General features: G+C 42.4%; 1 protein-coding gene across 1 annotated transcript in view; it reads left to right on the top strand.

Moving 5' to 3' along the window:
* Adamts12 (a disintegrin-like and metallopeptidase (reprolysin type) with thrombospondin type 1 motif, 12) overlaps positions 1-25106 on the top strand; it is a 284460-nt gene that overhangs the window by 212506 nt on the left and 46848 nt on the right. Inside the window, exons 14-18 of the mRNA NM_175501.3 lie at positions 58-178; positions 8584-8828; positions 9433-9571; positions 14732-14858; positions 22617-22827. Of these exons, the coding sequence (NP_780710.2) occupies positions 58-178; positions 8584-8828; positions 9433-9571; positions 14732-14858; positions 22617-22827 (843 nt within the window). The remainder of the gene's footprint in view (positions 1-57; positions 179-8583; positions 8829-9432; positions 9572-14731; positions 14859-22616; positions 22828-25106) is intronic.

Here is a 25106-nt window from a genome sequence, read left to right on the forward strand (position 1 = left end):
AGGCAGGTATGATGTCTCCTAGCTATGTCACTCATCCCAGCCTTGTCTTCTCTGCAGAGGGTTGGCTGTGACTATGAGATTGATTCCAATGCTACAGAGGATCGCTGTGGTGTGTGCCTTGGAGATGGCTCTGCCTGCCAGACGGTGAAGAAGCTGTTTAGACAGAAGGAAGGATCTGGTAAGAAACACCCCCAAGTAACTGAAGTATCAAGGGATGTTGGAGAAACAACCAAAAAAAAAAAAAATCAAATTAATTTTCTTGTTTTAAAAATAGCTTGTAAAAATTCAAGAAATCAGCTCCATTTGGTAGTTACAGGAACAACCACTCCTTAAAAAAAATACAGGGAAGTGTTACACTGACCCAAAAAGGCTGGTGACTGCTCAGGGGAACAGATAACATGTGATCGTTAGGAAGGTATCTTCCTTGAGAACATGTATCGTAAGAGGAACAACACCAAAAGCCAGGGAGAGATGAAGTTACACACAGAGAAGATGGGGATTCTGTATGTGAGGACAGAGAAGCCAGCAACATGGGGGAAGGTACCGAAGCATACCTTCAAGGTCAAAGGAGAGGCAAGACAGAGATGCTTCACATTCGCAGCCTGGGCATCCAACACAATGGTCTCAGGAAGGCTCTTCTATCTAACATCTGGCTTTCACCCATGCTTCACTATTCCTTTCCTGTATTCAGAGTGCTTCATGCAGCCCTATGACTACCCGTGAACTAGGAGAGTGTGGTGAGACTCTACGATCATTTCACCCCACTATGGCCATGCAGGAGTTCTCATGATACCTTTGTACCAGCCACGATCTCTAGCTGCTAAAACTAAGATCTTAAGATGAAGAGAACTTGGGGCTATTTAACTGGCCCTCCCCAGACAGACTCTGAAACAAGAACTCAGATATAAATAATTATTTAGAGGATAGGAGGACCTGGAAATATCAGGGAAGGGAAGGCAGTCAAGAAGGGTTGGTCACCAAAATGGTCTCAGACATAGGACGTGTACATTTGCATTTCCCACCTGTAGAGTGTAGAGTCTACACTCTACAGTAGTCATCAGCGGTTCCCACTGACCAGGTGTGGTGGTGGGAATTAGTTCTCTGGGTTTTGGATTCAAATCCCAAACCAGAAAGAAGCCTTGCCAGCTGCCTAGAGATAACATCAGAATCAGAAATGATACTCTCCTTCAGATATAAAAGGGGACTGGTTTCTGGGTCCTAAAAAAAAAATCAATCTCTCCTCCTAGATATGTCTACTACTTGGGATGAAGTGCTAAAATGTGATCCCACGCGAACTGAGTGTTTTCTTCAGTTGATTACATGACCCATTGCCCCATAGTAAACATACTAGCAGTTAGTCCGCATTTACCTAAATTCTATCCTTATTTTTTCAATTTTGACAGTTGACCGATTAATGTCAAATTGTGAAATGATTCTTTCCCTCCCTTTAAGTATTACTGTTGGCAGACTGCACTTCCTGTCTTCACTGATAGCTTTATTATGGATGACACAAATCTTTTTAATTGCTTGCCGGGAGTGCAAATGATAATCCAGTATGTGTTAAAGTTATAATTAAGCACCATGTGGTGGCTGTAGTTTTTTTAAAAAATCTAAATGAAGGCAATTTGTAGATATTTTCTATTACTTAGATATGGTCCTATTAACCCAAATTATAAAAACTTAAAGTAAAACCATCTTTCTTTTAACCTTAGCTTTGTTTCTCCATAAAGATCCTTAGCTATGATCTCTGCCATGCTGAGAATCTTTCATGTCTCACATTTTACATGATGACCTGAGTTGTCGTTCCTAAATTTTCTCTATTTAACCTTCTAATATCTTAGAGAATTGGACTTTACTTCTGCTTTATTTTATTGTTTTGTTTTTCCTCTTCCCTAATCTCTTGGAGATGACGAAGGGGTAGGGGGCAATAACAGATTGGCCTGTACTCCTGGCCACATGCAATCACTGAGCATCCAACGTCTCCCTGAGACCATGTGTTAAGTTCTCTCTCTTCCACTTGCTGCTTGAAAAGCTTGAGTGGTCTTTGGTACCCCTGAATTGGTGGCAGCTTTACACTGCCTGTGCCTACAGGTTTCTCATAGATCTCTGGTCCTGTTCCCCCTAATGCAGAGGGGTAGTGCACTGAGTTTCATTCTGGGCAGCCGTTAAGATGGCCCATGTTCATAATCCATAGGATACTTAACAGACCCCATCTTTGCTACATGATTAGTGAAGTTTGACATGGGGAGGGGGAAAGACAGTGCCTACCACTCTTCCACCATGCAGATGAATACCGGAAGTGCACTTACATTGAATTGATGTAGGGGATTCATGTGAAGTTCAAAGTTAGAGAGGGAGCCATATTTAGGAGACGGTGCTCTGAATTGATTCTCCAGCTAGCCTGTGCCATTGCCGCACTTCACTTTGCTTTATTCGTTTAACTTAATGTAATTATTAACTAGGAACAAAATTATCTTTTGGACTTTGCCTCTACCTGGCTCAACTCTAGATGACCACAATCTCTCTCTGGAGTATCTATTTGGTAACTGCTCCTAGGAATTTAGGTAAAAATGAGGTTTTTTTCTTAAGATTGATTTCAAACTCTCTTGCTAATAAAGAACAGCAGCCAACTGGCTGTTCTGAGTTAGGTTGTTTTCGGTTTTTTTTCCCCCTGATTGCTTTGCTTTGATTGCTTAACTCTTTTAAATAAAACTACTCTTTTGGGTATTGGACACATCAATGTTTTTCTTTGACTCACAGCTCTTCTTACAAGAATTATTTTAAAAGTATTTCAACTAAAACATAGTCTCCAGTTAAAGTGTTTATGATAGTCAGACCCAATCCTTCTTCCTCCCCACTCCTCTTCCTCGCTGGGAAAGCAATTGCTGCTACGACCTTTAGCTGTGGAGGCATGAAACATTGGCCAAACTCTTTTGTCTGTTGTTAAAGAATGAGAAAGGATGATGTAGACAAAATGGTTCAGGAGGCAAGAAATGAGGATGGGATCTTGATCACCATTAGCCTCAAAGAAGCCATCCCCCAAACCTCAACTTCTGAAGTCCCTACTGACCCTGAGTAATACTTTTTTCTCTTTGTAGTCCTGATATCCTTAGGTAATCCTGATATCCTATATGTGTGGATATCTTTGTGCTGAAGTTGCAATCTCTAAGAAAAAATGTCCATATCTGTTGCATCCTTGGGATAACGTTCCAACAAATAAATTCCTGTCTTACTCTGTGGAAAGATATCTTATTCAGTAGATGTGACGCCATGTACCAGATGATACCATCTTGACCTCAACTTCATGCCAGACTTGGGGTACATAATGCCTCTCTTCTTCTAACACCTCATAGTACTTCATTTTCCATTGTTTCTGAAAAAGGAAAAGCAGTAACAGGGTGAGATAGCGCTGTGATTACCGTGATGAGAAGCATCTGGAGTTAGAAGAACCTGGAACAAAGTGTCAGATACTACATCCAGATATTAAAGTTGCCTGATTTGTTCATTCCTTTACTGATATCCTGAGAAACAATTGAGCATGTGTTGAAGAGTAATGGATATAACAGTGACTCTCTCAGAGGTCGTCTCTCTTTTATATCAGTGAGGAAACAGGGAAAGGGATGCGGCTCTGACATTTGACCTGTAGATACAAATTAAACAGAATTTCTGCTTCAAAAGGAAGTTGATGAACCATTAAGCTGGTCAAAGGTGTTCCAGGCTAATATTCGTCATTAAAATTTACAGCCTAATTTAAACAAAAAAGGAAGATTTATTTTTAGCTTTTGGCCCTGTGTGTGTGTGTGTGTGTGTAGGTCTGAGTGCTGTGCCCACAGAGACTGGAGGTGGGTTTCAGAGAACCAAACTCAGGCCTTCTTGAAGGGCAGTATGCACTCTTAACAGCTGAATCGTCTTCCCAGCCTCATGGCCGGTATTCATTGACTCAGACCCTATGGAGTACAGCTTCCTCAGCCTTCATGTGTTTGTACTGCTTAAGCTCCTTGATGCTGGGTTCCTTATCTACTTTGAACTCAGCTCTCTTTTCTAACACTGTTTAGTATCCTTGACCTCTTAAAATCACCATTCTGGGTTGTTTCTCTCTCCTTCTTTAGCTTCTCTATACTTCTATTCCAAGCTGCAGCCACTATACTTAAGTTATAGCCTTGCTCATACTGGTCTTCTTTGTCTTCTTGCTGGGAATAAGGGACCACCATTGCTGAGCACTCTAAGACTTTCATATGGCTAAATGAACCACTTAACTTAATGCCTACAAGATCGGCCTTGACTCCTGCCTCTTTATTTAATCATAATCACTATGTTCTTAGATTTGCATCTTAAGGTTTTGAACTAGAGGAGGTACTATAAAATGAATATTTAATTACACACACACACACACACACACTATATATATACACACACACACACATATATATATATATATATATATATATATATATATACAAACTTAGGAGATTCGTTACATATAATAACACTATTACAACTCAGAGCACAACATTTAAATTAACTGAGTTTTCTCTGATTAATGCACCCCACATATAATTTCATTTGTATAAAAAGCATGGGAAATAAACATAATATTCTGCAGTTTAGAAAGGACAAAAGGAACAAAGGAAGTCCCTGATCTGTAGTATAAACTCTTGATGCCAGCATCAGTATGTTTAGAATGGTAAATTCTTAGCATATAATAGCATCCTCCTGAAACGATATGTGTACCTGGCAGCCCAGATCCCACCAGTTCCCACCAGTCTCACCAGACCCAACCTACTGACAGTCATACACTTAGTTTTCACGGTAATGTCTCACTAGTTTCTGTCACCCATATTAATGGTTGGAAGTGAAATGTACATTAGAGATCAATAACACCCACAGCTCATGCTGCTTCTGTCTGCACAATTTGACAACCATGTATTTGCTGAAGATTTGAATGAGGGGAGCCCTCTAAGAACATCCATTGTACAGGCATAAGGAGAAAGGATATAGTAGTTTAGGTATAAGAAACATGCCTATTGAGGGGTGGGAGGAGAAGAGATACTTTTAGGAGGAAATCACATTGATTTAAGGCTTAAAGTTGCTTGAATGCTACATCACAAAGTTCACCGTGTTTGCTTTGACATAGGAGAACAGAGACAGTTGCAGGACTTTGGATGGGTAAAATACTAGGAGGAGATCAACATCTTAACAAGTCTATTTCTCTGAAAGCATATAATTGCTCGCTGTAGATTAATTCAGTGCTACCAGCCATAACATTAATCCAAATTAAGGGAATAAGGGCCTGGAGAAGAAATTGCAAGTAGATGGAAGAATCACATAAGAAAACATTCCAGAGGGGATGTGAGGGAGTATGACTGTCTCAAACCCAAGTACCCAGAGATTGGATATTGTCACCCTACACTGTTGCTGTTCCCCAAAAAGTGTTAGGTTGGTTTGGAAGGGAAGGATGGGTAGAATAGTTAGACACTACAGGATTTCTATATACAGGCTAAAATCCTTCCAGGGATGACGACTACTCTAACCCTTTGCCCTAAAAGTGAGAGCAAGAAGGCGCCATCCATTTGTGACCCTCCCTTCCTCCTGGCTTCTAATAAGGCAGTTGCAATGGCTCATTATGTATTAGGAGAATGTCGCACTTTTTCAATAATGAAGACTGGAGCTCTAGATCTAGGGCAGAGCAAGCCTTTAGGAACATTGAGTTTTTTTCTGAAGTTCATCCTCACCCTGTGACTCACGTTAAACACAGAACTGTATCTGAGGCAGAAACCTGCATGCCACTGTTCTCGAGGGAGGCAACAGAAGATGCATTTAAAAACTTAATGTTGGGTTAGTACCAGGGAGGGAGGGGGAGAATGGAAGAACGGGGTGTGAGGGTGGGACTGGGATGAGAGAAGGGAGGGGGCTGCAATTGAGATAGAAATTGAATAAACAAATTAATGAGCAAAAGAAAACAAAAAACTTAATGTTTCCTCCAGAAGCACCTCACATATATTGTGAGCATCAGGCCTCTAGTGAGTGTTGTTCTACTTACCACTAGCAGACAGCATCAATCTTATGAAAGACAAGCAAACCATTGTAGAGAGTTTACCCAGGCTCAGTCACATGGCCTCTAATGAGCTCCTATTTATTAGAAGTGACAATGATCAGGGACCAAGCACACCAATGGATCAACTCTTCCCTCTCCCTCCCCTCCCCTCCCCTCCCCTCCCCTCCCCTCCCCTCCCCTCCCCTCCCCTCCCCCCCTCTCTCTCTTGCAAAAAGAGTTCAGTAAAATAGCATATTAAATACCAATATCTTCAGAAATAAGGCTGATTTTCTGTCCTGTCCTCAACACTTTGAGTGTTGTAGACTGGGAGGTGATGGGCAGGTTTTCTGGGTGGTCTCCATGGACCCAGAGACTGCTTCTTTCAGGTCAGATTATATTTTCAAGTTTTCTCTAGTGGAGTATGTTTACTATGGGAAATATGAAAGAAGATGTATCCCTACCAGTTCCTTTTCTAACTCCAAGCATTCAGAAGAAGCACGGATAATCACTAAGTGTTTCTAGTTGACATTTAGCGTTCCTCCAGTTTTAGTTTGTCTGTGGTAGCTATTTACCATTTTGGAAATTTCACTTATGTGGAAAGATAAAAAATCAAACTTAAAAAGTGTTTTCTGTACTTTCCTTTTAAATTTAAAGCCATGAACAAGGTAGCAGATTTAATATTTAGTACCATGTTTTTTCTTCCTTGGTGAGTTCTGCAGTATGAAGGCATGTAAGATCCTAAATCAGACAATGGTTACAAAGAGCAATATCCCAAAAGGTGTTTTCAAATTTTTATTAGTTCTATTTACATGTGATAATTTTTTTCCTGAATTAGTGGTATTAATGAGCTGTATCAGGCGAATCCATGAAAGCCAAATGGAGTTGAATCAGCTATTTTAAGACTCACATAGGATTTGACTACCAGGGTTAAGACTCACATAGGATTTGACTACCAGGGTTAAGACTCACATAGGATTTGACTACCAGGGTAAAGCCATGTAGGCATGTTCAGATGACAGAGATGAGAATTGTATTAATCACAGTTTTACATTATCGCTACAAACACCCAAGAGAAAACTACTTAAGGGAGGAAACACTTATTTTTGGCTCATGGTTTTAGGGATTTCAGTTCGTGCTTGATCAGGCTTTATTGTTTCTGGGCCCAGAGTAGCAGAATATCATGGCAACAGGAACATGTTACAGAGGCTGTTAATCATATGGCAATCAGATTTTCAGAGTACATCCCCTGTCATCTACTGACTCTTGCAAGGCCCTACTTCCTACTTTTTACTACATCCTGATAATGCCAGAGTATTAGGTCAGAGTTCTTAGCATCCAATACCCTCTCTGAGCCTATGAGATGAAACTCAAGGCCACAATACATGAGCCTGTACACACACACACACACACACACACACACACACATACACACACACAGAGAGAGAGAGAGAGAGAGAGAGAGAGAGAGAGGCACATGTGAGCACCACCCATGGAGAATTAACAGATTTATACATGCCTTAAAACCAACCTATAAGAAGTTGAAATCTTTGAATAGTAGATCTGAGAGACTCCTCACCCATCACCCTCAGTTCCTATCATTGTGCAGACGAGACTCAAGGGAGTTAAGTGAATGGTTGAAATTCAGAGAGCAAGATCCACACGATGCACAAGCTGGAACACAAGGCCATCTTAAAGCCCATTTTCCTTCCACCTTATAAAGCCATGGTTGCTAAAGAGCATGGGTATCATGGAAGCATAAGGAACTGGTGAGCAGAGGCAACTACTAAGTGTCAGTTTCTTCTCTCACCAGTGTGCCTCCTACCATGGCAACCATTAAGCGGGAGAAGATTGCAGCCAGAGTCGATCAATGCTTTAAAATAGATATGGGTTCTTCAGAAGCCTGGAGGAGAGCCCTGAAAAATAAGTTGGTAATTTTGCAAACCATAGGAGGAGAGGAGGAAGGAAGGCTTCCTGCTGGACAGAACTGTATGATGGTGTAGAAAGCAGGGCTCAGAATTAAGGTTTTCATCCTGGACTGATGGAAGCAAGCCAGGTGGCAATCGAGGGAACTGAGGTTCCTTCCAGGAGGTCTGAATGAACAGCAGCTTGGATTAAATTATATCTAAGAAGCTGTTTTTGACATGGTGTCGATGATGAGGAAGAAAAGTATGTAGCCTGTATTGCTTGGGAGAGATAGTCTGATGGCAAGAATAAAAGGGAGAGGCAGGGACGCCAGCAGGAAGCTAGGTTGGAGCTCAGACATTCTGACCTGTTCACATAGAATCACACAAGAAAAATCAATGTTTCGTGGGCCACAAATCTTCCGAGTCCCATCTGTATTGTCACACCTGTCTCTGTACAGCCGTTTACACACTAAGTTGTGAAGCTCCGGGGAATTCTGTGGCTGGCTCGTCTCTTTCTAATTCTTCTTACTTGGTGTTTCTTGCCCCATTAGCCACCCACCACGGGCACTGAAGGATGGAGATGCTGAGGTAACGATAGCTGAGAAGCTAACACGCCTCCTTCATCACTGTCTCTTTTGTCCTTAGGTTACGTTGACATTGGACTTATTCCCAAAGGTGCGAGGGATATAAGGGTGATGGAAATCAAGGCAGCTGGCAATTTCCTGGCCATTAGGAGTGAAGATCCGGAAAAATACTACCTCAACGGAGGGTTCATTATCCAGTGGAATGGAAACTATAAACTGGCAGGGACCGTTTTCCAGTATGACAGGAAAGGAGATCTGGAGAAACTTATAGCTCCAGGCCCCACCAACGAGTCAGTGTGGCTCCAGGTAATACTGAGGGAAGGGAACGGGCTGGTGGCCAGTGTGCTCAATACTCTTCTTCTCCTGCTGGCCACTGATGTTGGGACCGAGAGCCTGTGCTGTTTCTTCTTTGTTCTTTAGAACTGTCGGAGCCCCAGGGCCTCGAAACCATCCACTGGGAGGTTTGAATGTAGTCCTCAGGCTGGTGTATTCCTTATACATTTAAAGTGTCTCCGTGTGGCTTCCCAGCCGAGAATGACAAAATGAAGTGATACCGTGTAGTGTATGTGCCAGTGTGCACATATACCCAAGCTCAGTGTCACTTGGGACATTTTTCTCAATTGCTTGCCTTGTTTTACTTGACTTTTCTGGGACAAGTCTTTCACTAAGCCTGGAGCTTGCGCATTCAGTTAGACTGGCTGGCCAGCAAACCCCACGCATTCTCCTCTCTCTGTTTCCTTAGTGCTAGGATTATAGGTGCACACCCCCATGCCTGGTTTTTTACCTGGGTGCCCAGCAAGCACTTTAGCTTCTTACCCATCTCCCCGGCCACTGGGTATAGCTCTTAAATGTCTGCTTTACAATCGATACTCAGGACAGACTTTGACAGGACTCGTCTCTTGAATTTTAGCTACTTTTCCAGGTGACTAACCCTGGTATCAAGTATGAGTACACAGTCCGGAAAGATGGCCTTGACAATGACGTGGAGAAGTTGCTGTACTTCTGGCAATTTGGCCGCTGGACAGAATGCAGTGTAACGTGTGGAACAGGTGAGAAACGGCAGCTTCCACTTGGAAACCCCACGAACTTTGGCGTAGGAGAAAGAGGTGATCTGAGCTGACGTTTTCATCCTGTATCTGCTGATCTTCAGTCTCGTGGAGGTATCCCAAGGGATCCCTTTGAACAGGGACTATGTGGGTGTGGCTTAAAAAGAACTGATATTCTGCTTACATCTCATTGGTCTGCTTTCATCACATGGGTACCACCACACCACAAAGGGACATCTGAAGGCAAGAGAGGACTCTTGGAAAATTCAGGCATTGCCTAAGTGATGTGTGAACTTTGCCAAGTCCTTGGAGGCAAAGGACAGACCTCTTGGTATGGGGGTTGGGGGTGCTCACTCATTTCAGTAGCTTTAGAAATAATGTCGTACGCAGACACTTTATATCTGGTCTCGTCTTTGGACCACACTTGAGTCTGTTCTGGAACCTCTTGCCTCCGTGCTGGATCTACTGCCTGTAAAAGCAGAGCACCTGCATGGCAGACAGCCAAGATGCATACCATAGCCAGGGGAATCAAAATGAAGGACAGATCATGCCAGGAAGCCATTCTTCCACACAAGCTTCCTTCTTACCATACTTGGCCTCTTTGCTTACTCCCCAACTCCAGGTACCAGTCATAGCATACAGTCCGGAGTCAGAAATTAGGTTATCCATAGTCTAGCTTGTAAACGATTCTTCTTTTCTTCAATTTAGCATGGAGAACTTCATATAGCTTTTAGAACTCATAGTAATAAAACGCCTATTTTTATTTTTAATTGTGTGTATGTAGGAATGGTGAGTGTGCATATGTGTGCAAGTGCCTGAAGAAGCCAGAGGTGTTGGGTCCCTGGCACTACAGCTATAAAGCAGCTGTGAGCCTCCTAATGTGGATGCAGAAAATTGAACTTGGGTTCTCTGCAAGAGCACTACACAAGACAGAGCCATCTCCCTAGTGACTAAAATGTTCATTTTTAATATGTTTTATTTTTATATATTTTATACACATATATAATGTATTTTGATTATGCATGTGCACATATATAAGCTTTTGAAACTGCTAAGGTAGAACTCAATCTAGGCCAGAGGCACAGTCTGGCCAGTGTTACATGGGGGTTAACAGACAATCCATCCTTGATTACTATGGCTGTCCCCAGCATTGCCCTGGCCTATGGCCCAGTATGGGCCAGGATCCCAGAGAAGAAAAGGCAGTTTTAGCAGGAGATAAATGGGGTATAAAATCTTTTCCCTGAGGATCATTCACGAGAAAAGTGAAGTCACTGTGAATGTAGTTCTAAGGACTTTCGGCCTGTGCGTCCCTCTCAGCTCTCAGAGAAATTACTTGTCCCAGACCACACATACTAAAACTTACCTAGTGCGAGTTGTCAGAGAGTCCACCGAGAGCAGAGTATCCTCCACCCTCTTGTGTTTCAAGATATTAAAATCTTAGGTGTAGTATCTCAAAGTATCAGGGGACAAAAGAGCTAAGTGGCTGAGCTTTGCAGTGATCATAAAGCTACATCCGAAGTTAGGTGAGAAAGAGAATATCCTTAACTAATGTCAATTCGACAGTAGTCTTGTTACAGCTTGATCCTTCATTACCACCCCTGACTTAATGGGGTTTTCCTGATGATATTGTGAACTTCACCACATTGTCTAGTGCAGTTACAGGAAGATCTCTGGCTCTGGCCGAGAAAAGCATGCCTATCTATGTCAATACCCAAGAGACACAAAGGAAGAGATACTGATGTTCACACAGTGCACACAATGCAAAATGTAAAGACAGAAGACAGAACACGGAACCATTCAGCGATGTTTGTTATTATATTAAAGTGAAAACTTTCTACATTATAAAATTATACAGTAACACAGGAAAAGGAGAGAAAACACAGGGACCAAAAGATGGGATGGGAATTACAAAAAAACAGGGTGAGGGTGGGTACCCCAAAAACAGGATACCCTAACAGCATCCTTGAGACCCCTTAAGTCATTGTCTCCCAAGTAGATGGTGGGGAGTTAACATTGGGAAATGTTTTATTTCATTCTGTTCAAGTAAGTCCTTGAAGACACGTTTTAAAGCAAGACTTCATAAAGATAACAAAACTATCAAGGTGGGCTTAACATATGCGAGTGATTGAAGATGACGCATAGTTTATCACATGCATAGAAAGGGGAGAGCAGAGATCTCTCAGACTCTCAGCTGTACATCACCAGAGGCCAGTGCAGTGGCCTCCCATTCTGTGGCTCTCCTAAGCCACCTTGCTTTTCTACCCTGTGTAACTGCAGGGATTAGGCCCTGTCATGTTTTGGGGCCTTTAGTTTTGTTCTCTAATATTACAGTTGCTTGCAGTTTCCCAGTTGGTGCCGTGCTTAGCGGGCGAGCTCCATGAAATGCTGAATGCCGGCTTCACCTGGGAGTTGCTAAGTGGCATGGGATCTTGCCGGCTTTTCTGATTTTCTTTAATTGTGTGGCTTGCTTGGCTTGCACAGAATAGTTACAGACAAGGAGTCACAGTTGGGTTGGAAAACTGATTTGGCTTAATTTTGTGAATGGTTCCTTCAAAGGAAAAAAAACACTTATTTTCTCTAACACTGCTAAACATTCTTCAGGCAAAGTCGATTCTTTTACTTGGACAAATTTTCACACCTTTTCCTCCCAACGATTCCTCTAATATAACAATCAGTTTGTGAAATTGCGTTATCAGGTCCCTGTCATTCTGATGGGGAAACTGGTATTGGCTTTCAGACTTACTGCTGGGATCTGTAAGGGTTAGCAACCACCAGTGATAAAGCCAAGCACACTCGTGCATATCTAATCAATGGTTGGAGTCAGCAAGAAGTCTGTGAAGTTTCTGAGCTGGAAAAGAAGAATTGTAGCATTGAGGTTTCAATTGTCTAGAAAATTGAATTATACAGAGTATAGAAACAGGTCCAAATGGGCTGGATGAATGAAATCTCTATATCCCAATGTTGGAGTGTGTCTCAAAACCTGCGTTAAGCAGAGTGTCTTCAGAGGGAGTTGATACCCCATAAATAAAGCCAGGAAAATAACATTCTCTGGAAATTGAAGTTGAAAGTTGAAGGAATACATTGGATTTATCAACAATATTCAACCCTCACCCTTTTCTTCTTGCTGAGAAGTTAGTGTTATTTCTGTGTACTGGTATTTATGAAGCTATTCTACTGATAAAGCTATTGATTCACAAAATTTCCATCATCTCACATTACTAAAACATTTTTATGTGCAGCCTGAGAATGATAATTTCTGTGCTAATGTGAACTTTACCATGTAATGATATCATTGACACTTGAGTGGGTGTAAAGAGATCTCGTCAGTCCTTCCCAGACTGAGGTGAGAGTCCTTGGAGTCTTTTCAGACAATATGGTTAGGCTCTGCCTGGAGCCTCCTTGATCTCGTAAGTTTTGACATTTTAGAAATGCTGCACTCTTGTTTGCAAAGCTGTCTTTGGTTGCTTTATCTAACAAATCCTAATGTGAATTTTAAATTTAAAACATCTTAAACAAACTAACTGCATAACAGACTCTATTTGAAAAATCGCAATATTGAGTTGAGACTGCCATGAGCTGTCACTATTCTTGAACTTGTTTTTCACAAGGAACTTTTCCTTCTTTCAAGGCATGGTCGCTTCCATGGTAAGCAGTTCAAAAGCATGGGTGACAGGTACTTAAAAAATCAAGGCACTTAACTGGCCCTGTACCAATAATAGCCAATACAATTTATTAAGAATTTAAAGGAATTTACAATCTTCTGAAATACCATTGTGTGTGTGTGTGTGTGTGTGTGTGTGTGTGTGTGTGTCTGTGTGCAGGCACACAGATGTCACTGTGGGTATATAGTGGTCAGAAGACAACTGACAGGAATCGGTTTTGCCCTTACTCTTTGTGGCCTCTGGAAACCGAACTCAAGTTGTCAGGCTTGGCTGAGAGCGCTCTAACCCGGCGAGCCATCTCACAGGTCTGATTTTCCATCTTAGAAGCAGAAGTTTCAGGTAATTGTTTTCAGATGACAATTAATTTAGTGTTATGACATCACACAGGTTTATTGGAAGCCTTAATAAGTGAAATTTCTCTGTGGGCAGTGTCCAGTTTGAAAAAAAAAATGACAAGCTATAATTTTTTTTTCTTTTCACAGAAAATCACAGTCATTTTGATATCGTCTAACCTCATACTTTCTGAATTTGCAGTTACATAATAGTAATTACTCTTAAAAGCATGTTGATTCTAAGCCCTCCACCAAAGCTTTCACAACAGCCCATATTAAAGAGAGCTGCCACTCTTCCAAAATTGGATTTCAGACCAACAAGGATGCCACTGATGAGTAATAGTGTTTGGTTTTTACTCTAAATGATTAATTTCATTATTGTAAGGGAGATGATAGCACTCGGAAGCCCCAGCAGGAAATAGTTGTCTGACTGGCACTCACTCCGTGGCTGTGTTGAAAGGTATGGGAGGGCTTAGAGAAATCAAGGAAGGTAAATATTGTGCATGAACACTGGAATGTGAGGGAAACAAGGCTTCTATCCCTAGGCCAGGAGAATTAGAAGCAGCAGTTAGACAGAAAGATAGCTGTCCAATTTCCAGGCCTTGATGGAAACCACAGTCATCCATAAGTGTCCAAGAGTTCAGAGCAAGGTATGGGGAGGAATAGAGTAGATCTGTAAGGAAGAAAGAACAACCCAGGAGAGGAGGAGATGACGAATCAGCAGAGCCGATGCTCTCTAAACTAAGGAGACGAAGCTGTATTGGTCCTGACAGGTGGAGGGAGGAGAGCCAGCAGTCATTCTGTGCATACAGCTATTTCTTCAGTGTGAAGAATCACTCTCCAGGTTAACGTAGTACCAACACTTCATCATGCTCACAGATCCTGGGAGACAGGCATTTGTAAAGGGCATAAAAGGATGGAAAAATATCTACTCCAATACGTTGGGCCTCTCAACTAAGAAGACTCAAAGACCATAGTCAAAGTTACTCAAAGACTCAGAGACTTGATCAAAGTCACTCAAATGTCTTGGGGATGGCACCATCTGAAGGCTCCTCTTGGATTCAAACTCTCACCTTCAGTCTTTAACCCAGGGCCTCTGAGGACGTGGGTTTCTTGTACAGTAGCATTCATATGGGTTCAAAATTCAACCTGCGTGGTCCTTTCTCCAGGTATCCGCCGGCAGGCTGCTCATTGTGTCAAGAAGGGCCACGGTATAGTGAAAACGACCTTCTGTAACCCAGAAACACAGCCCAGCGTGAGACAGAAGAAGTGCCATGAAAAGGACTGTCCACCCAGGTAACCCTTGATAATATGAAGCTTGACCTTGTCTGGGTGTCACCTGGCCAGACACCTAATTTAAGAGTGCTCCAAAGCACTATGGCTAGTCAATGCAGGAAAGCTCTGAGAGGTTTCTGTGACTGTGCTGTCACAAGACAAGCTGTGCCGATATTTTCTTTCCAGAGAGCAATTCTTCTTACAAAGTGGATACACTGTATGTTTTTATTTGCTAAGATTCAGTCTCAAACTGTTGAAGATAAAAATGTTCACAACATTCACCCAGAAACTGTTTAACTACCAGATGGTTTCGTTCTCTGGGGCCATCTCTGCCGAATCTAGAACTTTCACTTACTCATACTCTGAATTGTCTGTGTCCGTTCCTGACTTCAGGCTTTTCACAGGAGGACAATTAGAATGCAGGCGGGTGTCAGGGCTGGGCTCATTATCAGGAGCTTTAGCCAGGACTTGGTCACTCAGCTACTGCACACAGAATTCTTCCTATCCCTGAAGCTTTATAGTGAACCTGGCATCTCATCATCTCTAGGATCTGAAAGCAGCATGTTGGAACACAGTAAAGGATTTTGTTTTCTCCTCCAATGCTTAAGATGTGCTTATAGATGGAACTTCCTTTTAAAAAGATTAATTATTTGTTTACATCCCAAATGTTACCCCCCTCCCAGTCACCCCCACAATGTTACTTCCCTATCCCCATCCCCTTCGACTATGAGAGAGCAACACTGCCCTCCACCAGGTGACCCCCTACTCTGTTGCATCAAGTCTTTGCAGGATTAGGCACATCCTCTCCTACTGAGGCCAGGCATGGCAGCCCTCTGCTACATATGTGTCGGAGGCCTCTGACCAGCCTTTGTGTACTCCTTGGTTGGTGGCTCAGTCAATGGGAGCTCCCAGGGGTACAGATTCGTTGATTCTGTTGATCTTTCTGTGTGGTTGTCATCTTCTTAAGGGCCTTTCATCCTTCCCCTAACTCTTCCACAGGGGTCAAGGCCTGCATCCAATATTTGTGGGTATCTGCATCTGTCTCTGTCTCAGTCAGTTGCTGAGTAGAGCCTCTCAGAGGTCTGCTATGCTTCCTGATGCACAGAAAAGTTAGAAATGGTCCAAATGATCAACTTCCTCTCATATAGTCAGTCATGCAGCCATGGTGGTTAGATTGGAAGGGCTGATACACTTACACAGGAGCCAGGTACTGGATAGCCAATGCCAGACGGCCACTGCGCATGAGCAGATGATCTCTCTGTTTATAGTGCTGCCTCTGCCACCTGGATGGACACATCTGGGAGAACAGTGTGTGGGAAATGTAATTTCCTCCAATTCTCTATAAACAATTGGAAGATTATACTTGAGTGGGGAAAGAAAAGCATAAGCAATTTGACAAATCCTTTAAGATCCTGTTATTGGATGGCATATTTTCTTCAATTTAAGTTACATTTTTTATGGTTATCTATTTTCTAAGGTACTGCTGGGTTTTTCTTTTTGGAGACTATCTCTATGCATGGCAAATGCCAGGAGTCCAGCTTACAGTTGCTAAAGGTCAACAAAATTAATAGGTCAAGTCTGAGTTTATACCCAAGATTCAGTGCACAGACAAATATACATGCACATGCATGCTCGTACACAAACATGTGCATACACACAATATATTTAATATCAGTGATACATTCATTTAGGCAGTTACGTGACTCCAGCTAGTTGATCATATTGTAATTTATATTAAAATTCCCTTTGTTGCTATGCTATATACATATAGTCCTTTTCTTTCTATATTTCTTTCTTTCTTTCTTTCTTTTGTTCTTTCTTTCTTTCTTTCTTTCTTCCTTGTGGTTTTTTTTTTTCAAGACAGGGTTTCTCTGTGTATCCCTGGCTGTCCTGGAACTCATTCTGTAGACCAGGCTGGCCTCGAACTCAGAAATCTGCTTGTCTCTGCCTCCCAAGTGCTGGGATTAAAGGTGTGCACCACCACTGCCCAGCTATAGTCCTTTTCTTATAGTGATATTTGTTTACTTTATTATATAGACTAAAATATTTACTAAGGGTAACAAAGTCACATATGGGCCAGGCCTGGTGGCACATACCTGTAATCCCTAGAGTCAGAAGACAGGGGGAAGGAAATGATTTCAAAGGTGGTTTGGGTTTTTGGAAAGAAAGAGAGAGAGAGAGAGAGAAAGAAAGAAAGAAAGACTGAGAAAGAAAGGAGGAAAGAAGGAAAAGGGAGGGAGGGAGGAAGGAAAGAAAAAGGGAAGGAGGAAGGAAGGAAGGAAGGAAGGAAGGAAGGAAGGAAGAAGGAAGGCAACAAATCAACAAAATGAACATTGATGAGCAAGCAGACAAGTCTGACTATAAAAATTAAGTTTCTTGTGTGCAAATTCATAAAAGGCTTAGAGGAATTTACTTCTTAAAGAAATGAAATTAAGTTGCTTTAAAAATATAATAAACAACGGTTACTAGGTTAATAGTATGTATTTTGACAAACTCAGCACAACAGTTAGTCCCTTGACCTGAAGCTTAGAGCATCTTCCTTGCTCACCTGATTTCTGTGACCTCCCAAAAGATCACATTCGTCATCCATAGCTGCAATTTCACCCTCCAAAACCAATCTCTCTCTCTCTCTCTCTCTCTCTCTCTCTCTCTCTCTCTCTCTCTCTCTCTCTCTCTCTCCCCCTGTCTCTCATCTTCCTTTTACTTTCTCAAGACAGTTTTTCTTTAGTAATATCTTGGTTTTAGGTCCAAGATCAACATTTGTTGATACACACACACACACACACACACACACACACACACACACACGCTGAGAATTGTCCAGAAGAGATTATTTTTTAAACATTTGATAGAACTGTCAAATTATCTATAGCTTAAATCAAATATGAGGCAGCTGATGGCTTTGAGGACCAGAGCTACCAAGAAAGGAGTTCTTTGGAATATCTGAGTGCAGAAGGCGGTCAGTTGTGTTCCCTCTGCCTAGTTGGCTTCACTCCGACTCTGCTTTTCCGAAAAGGAAAGCACTGCAAGGTCGCAGCCATAAGCTGGCACATGCAGTGCATTCAATAAACATCCCAGCCAATCACTCAACCCCAGCAGCTGCGTGTGTGCATGTAAGCATCCCTGCATGAGAGAGCAGCATGTGGCTTCAATCGAGGTTTCCTTGCATCAGCACCTGCAAGCTGGGGCTGAGGCTGGATTGCTCTCTGTTGTGCAGAACTTCTTTCATGGCATTGTAGGTAATTTCCCAACATTTCTGGTCTCAGTGGTCTGAGTAACAAGGGTGAGAGGTTGGCTTGACCTGGCTCATAGCAGTCAGAGCTGCCCTTGCAAGCACTGGAAATGGGGTGGGGGTTGGGGGAGCAGAGAAGTTGCAGGTAATAGAGGGGCTCAGAGGTTCCCCATCCTGCCCCCTCCCCCGAGTCCTCCTCAGGATGGGAGTCCAGCTAAACATGAGAAAAGTATTATTCCAGGATAACTTAGGGCTCTTAAAGACTCCCTCTCCCTCCCCTCCCCCTCCCCCTCCCCCTCCCCCTCCCCCTCCCCCTCCCCCTCCCCCTCCCCCTCCCCCTTCCCTTCTGTCTGTCTGTCTGTCTGTCTCTCTCTCTCTCTCTCTCTCTCTCTCTCTCACACACACACACACACACACACACACACACTTAGAGTGCACTTCTATATAACTTATGACTCATATTAAAACAATGAAGTCCACTACTTGGGTTAAATTTAGATGGACAAAGTTATAGCCATTTATTTGGCACCAAGAATATCAGTAGTTTCCAATTCTGGCTTGAGATCTTGAGATAATTCTCTGGGTAGTTCTTACAAGGCATTGATATCTTGGCCCTCCCTACAAGAAATTCTAAGTTTAGTCAGAGATGGGCCTTCTTTTAAAGCTCCACTAATGTTGATATAATAATAATCTGTGATAAGTCCTAAGGAATTTTACATCATAATGGGTAAGAGGTCCACTAATGTTTAGTGATTAAAGAACACTATACACAATGGATGCTCAATTGACCTGTTGTGTGTTGTTATAAAGAAAACAGTTGTTTAAAAAAAACATTGTTCATATTTGTTAGAGTGAACGTTCCTTTATTCAACAATATCATGGGTATAGGGACCACTATAATAGAAATTTACTGTGAAGAAAATACTGACCTCCATACCAACTAGAGCATGGATAACTGGGAGTCTGTATTTGGGTATCAGGTCACAGGTCAATGGATGGGTAAATATTAAGAGAAAAAAAGGGACTAAAGAAAATATGAGCAAAGCTGACCTTGTAATGTTCTTTCTCAAGATACATCAGAGTGATCATAGGGGGAAAATGGAGGCCAAGGGACTCAAGCAGATATCAAAGATAATCATTTACTTGGGTGGACATTCTTAACCTGACTTTGCAGAAGTCTCTGTTAAAAATGGATGTCACAATGCAGTGTACAGCATTTGGTCAAGCCGAGTCTCTGTGTCATTGAGGAGGAAATGCTGTATTTCATTTCACACTTTCACATCACAGTACATTGTTAAGGAAGCCAAGTCAGGAGCCTAGAGGCAGGAACTGAAGCAGAGCCCATGGAGGAGTGCTACCGACTGGGTCCTTACCATGGCTTGCTCATGCTGCTTTAGTATACAGCTCAAGACCACTCATCCAGAGGCTGGAGAACATGCTATTCCGGGCTCTCCCACATCAATCATCAAACAAGAAAATGTCCCCACACACTTGCTTACAGGACAATGTGATGACGGTCCCCTTTCCTCCGGTGACTCTCCTTTGTGTCAAGCTAACAAGAAGTAACTGGGGTGGGAGGGTTGAGGGCCAGTGGTAGAAACTTGAGCCTGGCAGACCTTGGCAGGAAAAATGAGAAAAGATAAGTCTCATTTTAAGCTGACAGGATGTGTTAGTCTGGCTTGTGCTGCTGGAACAGAATACCATAGACCGGGTAATTTACAAAGACCGGAATTTATTTCTCGTGATTTTAGCAATTGGAACTCTAGGCTCAAAGCACCAGCACTACTGAGGCCCCTCTTGTTTCATCTTCACAAAACGCCTGAAAGACTGAGAGCTGAAGTGAGTCTCCAGGCAGCAGAAGAGGAGAGCAAAGCCTGTATAGTAGCATTAATCCATTCATAAGGCCTCAGAATTCATGGACTGAATACGTCCATTAGGCTCCTCCTCCCAACACCATGGCATTGAAGTTTCTTTTTTTTTATTTTAATTTATTTTTTATTAGACATTTTCTTTATATACATTTCAAATGCTATCCCGAAAGTTCCCTATACCCCCCCGCCCCCGCCCTGCTCCCCTACCTACCCACTCCTACTTCTTGGCTCTGGCATTCACCTGTACTGGGACATATAAAGTTTGCAATACCAAGGGACCTCTCTTCCCAGTGATGGTCGACTAGGCCTTCTTCTGCTACATATGCAGTTAGAGATACGAGCTCTGGGGGTACTGGTTAGTTCTAACCCATGAACTTTAAGTAACACTTTCTTTTATAAATAATTTATTTGCCCGGCATTGGTGGCACATGCCTTTAATCCCAGCACTTGGGAGGCAGAGGCAGGTGAATCTCTGAGTTTGAGGCCAGCTTGGTCTACAGAGTGAGTTCTAGGACAGCCAGGACTACACAGAGAAACCCTGTCTCAAAAACAAACAAACAAACAAATAAATGATTTACTTTATTTTATGCTCATTGGTGGGTTTGCCTACATTCATGTCTGTGTAATGGTGTCAGGTCCCTCGGGACTGGAGTTGTAGACAGTTGTGGGCTACCAGGAGGGTGCTGGGAATTGAACCTGGGTTCTCTGGAAGATCAGCCAGTCTCTTACCCACTGAGCCATCTTTCCAGCCCCCTAGTCGACACCTTTTAATCCCAGGACTAACACATGATCGCTCCATGAGGACTATGGAAGAAAACTCCAGAAAATGGAAAACAAGATGGGCTATTATCACTTCGTTAGAACACAACTGAAAGCCCTGTAGCAAGTAATTAGATAAATTAAGCCTTCAGTCAGCTCAGATTAGGGCCTTTCCAGAATGACATTTTATACATTCAGCAGTCTGCCTGTCCTCCTTTGGAAATGTCAGAGGTGGGGCAAAGTAATTAGACTAATACAGTGGGCATTAATTTGCTTCCACATCACACTGTCAAGTATTAGCTCTTTGCACATACAAGGCAACCAGAATTAAACACCGAAGAATAAATTGGTGCTCTTAATGACTTGCTTATGGAAGGAAATGGGAGAATTGAGAAAGCTCTCTTCTGCAAATTTTAACTTGAAATTAAACGTACGAGAACCAAAAAGAGTTCCGCCCACACAAACATAACACACAGCAGATGAAAAGAATATAACAAAGCTTTGTCCTCAGCAAAATTGAATACGGTCTCAAGGCCAGGAGGCCATCTCCAGGTCAGGATGGGACAGCTTCCTATCCTGTGCTATATCCCCGTGAAAAATTGAGATGTCCAACTTTACTACTGCGAGGGAGCGCATATGGAAGAACTGGGTATCCCCAAAGCAAAGATGGACCCAATCTACACTGGCACAAGAGACTAGTTCTGCTTTCTGAGCAGTAGCCGTTTGCATGTTGATGGAAATCGAAGAATGGGGGGGGGGGCGATCCCAGTACGAATCCCTGCCATTTCTCAAAAGAGCTTTGGTGCAGCTATTCGGCCCACCCTGGAATGTTTAAATAATCACTCAGAAACAGAGAGCTTACCAACCAACTTGTCCTCAGACAAGACACACACACACACACACACACACACACACACACACACACACACACAAATATTAATTTATCCAACTGTTTAATTTCGCGGGAGCTTCTGAGATGGAAGAAATTATCTTCTTTAAGTTGTTTTTTTTCCCCTCTTTTATCAAATGAGTAACTGAGATTCTGAACAAGCAGGTTGCTGAAGTTACAGAGGCAAAATAAAAGCGATGAGCTAGGTTTGACAGTGCCTAAGTAAATAAAAAATGGGGGCGTTTATATCTGTCTCGTAGTGGTATAGAAAAACATTAGGTTAAGAGACAGGAGACAAAAGAATACTATGACTTCACCCCTCCAGTCAAAGTACAAATGAGTCACAAGGGATTGAGATCTGTTTGTGTGTGGGGTGTGTGTGTGTGTGTGTGTGTGTGTGTGTGTCTGTGTTCCTCACTTTACATGAATTGGTATTTCATTTAATCCACGGTAATACTATATGAAATCACTATTACTACCCTCACCCAACGGATGAAAAAGGGAAGCTTAAACTCCTCAATTTTCTTGACTTATAAGGGAAGCTTTTTCCCCCATTAAAAGACATCATTCTTTTAAAGTAAAATTTAAATTTAAATTGTATGTGTATAAATGTTTTGCCTGCCAGTATGTATGTACAGTACTTACGTGCCTTGTATCTTTGGGGGTCAGAATAGGGCTTTGGGTCCCCTGGAACTGGAATTACAGATAATAGTAAACTACCATGTGGGAGCTGGGAATCGAACCCAGGTCCTCTGAAAGAGCAACAAGTGCTCTAAACTACTGAGCCATCTTGTTTGTTCCTTTTTGTTTTAGCAACCATATGCGCCAGGGTCTCTGCTGGGCTCTGGGGTTTATAATTGAACAAGTCACACTGGCCCTGTCGGCAGAAAATACCTACAGAGTCTGCACCGTCTCCAAGGCCTCCCAGCTCTGTAACGTACACTTGCCTACTTTCTCCAGCAGTGATGGAATGAGTGAGTGCACACGCCCTGGTGCTGATCTCCTCACACTTCTGTGTCTGCCTGCAGGTGGTGGGCAGGGGAGTGGGAAGCGTGTTCAACGACATGTGGGCCCTACGGAGAAAAAAAGAGAACGGTGCTGTGCATCCAGACCATGGGCTCGGATGAACAGGCTCTCCCTGCTACAGACTGCCAGCACCTGCTGAAGCCCAAAGCACTGGTTTCCTGCAACAGAGATATTCTGTGTCCATCAGACTGGACAGTAGGCAACTGGAGTGAGGTAAGTTCTCGGGTTGAAGGGACAGTGATAGCTCTGCTTCATCCACCTCTTACTCATGCTTTCAAACTGATTTAGCCTAAAGTTGTATACTATAGAGCATCTATCACATCTGGCTTGCTTCCTGCAATTCCTGTTTCTGGCCTTGCAGGATCTCACCCTCCCTTGCAGATCGAGCAGCTATTAACTATGGATCCAGTGGATCTCACTGATCTGGGCTCACGAGAGCTAATCAATTCATTGTTGGCCCATTGTTGAGCTGTTCTAGTAAACCAAAGCCACACACACAGACTACAGGGACCAAAGCCACACACACATATCACAGCCCCCAAAGCCAGTCTGTAAAGGAAGTGGAAAGTTCATTGCTGTAGCTAGCTAAGCCCAAAGGAGTGTTGCTCTGTTGGAAATAAAGAATGCAATTGATTCTGAAACCATTCAAATCATTCCTCCACTCACAATGTGTTTGGGATATCTGTTAACAGGTCATACATTCAAATTAGCATTGCATTTCCCCCCAAATTAATTAGATCTAAATCTCTGGGTACAGGTAGGGATCTGACACTTTAAGGTTATGAAGAGAAAAACAAACAAACAAAAACTGGTTTTAATTTTCTGTGTCACTGTGGAGTCTGGGTCTGTCAGGTCTTGCTGTGCCTGTTACCAAGAGTGACTGATAAAAGCCCAGCTCTTCTTTCCCCGAGACACGGTATCTCTAAAGGCCGTGTTTCTACTTCTCTGTGTCCATTTCAGTTACGACCTAAGGAACAACCAGACAATAAATGACCTTTAGGAATTAACACATCAGAATTTTAAGGACAATATTGATTTTGTCATAACTTTATGTTCTTTTTTAAAAATTGAATGCATCTTTATTGTGTGTGTGTGTGTGCAAATGTGCTGTGATGCACTTGTGGAGGTCAGAGGGTTACTCTGGGCATCAATAGTTCTATTCTTCTACCAGGTAGGTTCCAGGGATCAAACCCAGGTTTGGTGGCAAGTACCTTTATCCACTGAGCTATCCCACTGGCTTTCTTGAGAAGCTACAAGCTTCCCGTAACAATGGCTAGAAATTTTCAGAAGCTTTTCTGAGGTCGCACCTTCAGGAAAGTGGGAAATATTTGGTTCAGGAGAATATTCTGGAAAATAGCCAGAATGAACAATGATGAGTAAGTAAGTAATGTACCCAGCAGAGAGAGAGCATTTGTGTCTAATGACTGTTTTATTACGTATAAAGATTTCTTGTGTAGTTCATAAATATGCTCTGAAAACATTATCTAAAGAAGTCTAAATTTTGCATCAATAAAATTATCTTCTCTGAAGATACTTATTTGAAAGCAGAGTACTCATGTGAACTGAGCAGCTTTGATTACCTTCCCAAGACAGTTTCTTTAACATATAATCATAGTTGAGATCATCTAACTTGTAGTAGTGAGCAGGATATTTTGGTAGGCATATGGGCGAAAGTTAAGAAATGGAAATTATGGTCCTTAGGCTGTGAAAACATCCTAACAAATGGGAGAGGAAAACAAAAAAGTTGGGGCAGTGGAGGAAAGATGGGCAGTGGAGAAAGATCAGGAAGGATGCATGCAGCAAATAATGTATCTAGAAGTGAATACACGTGCATTATGCATTTATGCACTGATACATCTGCATACATCAATGCCAAGTCGGAGTATCCTCCCTGCTTTCCTGAGAAGGAGCAACCATAGCATGTATTTGGCCTGACCTGTTCACCACCAACCTAGACTGCTATAAATTACAATGTTGCCAAAATAAGGCTGAATTGTGGTGGATCCATTAAATTCGTTTTTAAAAAAAGTGTGGGCTGCATCCAAAACACTTAATAATTCTTGTCATGTCAAATCTACTAATTGCCAGAATCCCAGGGTTTTCTCAAAAGACTATAATTACAGATTTGGCCGAGGAGACCTTCTTCCTGAGCCCATGTGTACAACGCGTTAAAACCTGCTTTAGCTGGAAAGCATGAGACCCTAAGAGTTGGCATAAGGTGATAAGTACTAGCGTCTGAAGTCCCCAAACAGGCCATTGTGTAGTTGAGTGACATCATATGTGGAATCCAGTTTCTAGCTTCCTCTTGCAAAGCTGAGCAGAAAAGTCAGGCTCGTACCTTCATTAAGAAATGTGTTTAGTCAAAGTCCCTGTAGCTAAACCAGAATTAGTGAATAAATTGATGCTGACTTATCCAAATTCATTGGATAAACCTTCTTTCCTCCTTCTGTTGTCTTGATAATAGCCCTCAGTGAGCTTTGCTGAAATATGAC

Source organism: Mus musculus, chromosome 15 (genome assembly GCF_000001635.26).
Source record: "Mus musculus strain C57BL/6J chromosome 15, GRCm38.p6 C57BL/6J".
NCBI classification, from domain to species: domain Eukaryota; kingdom Metazoa; phylum Chordata; class Mammalia; order Rodentia; family Muridae; genus Mus; species Mus musculus.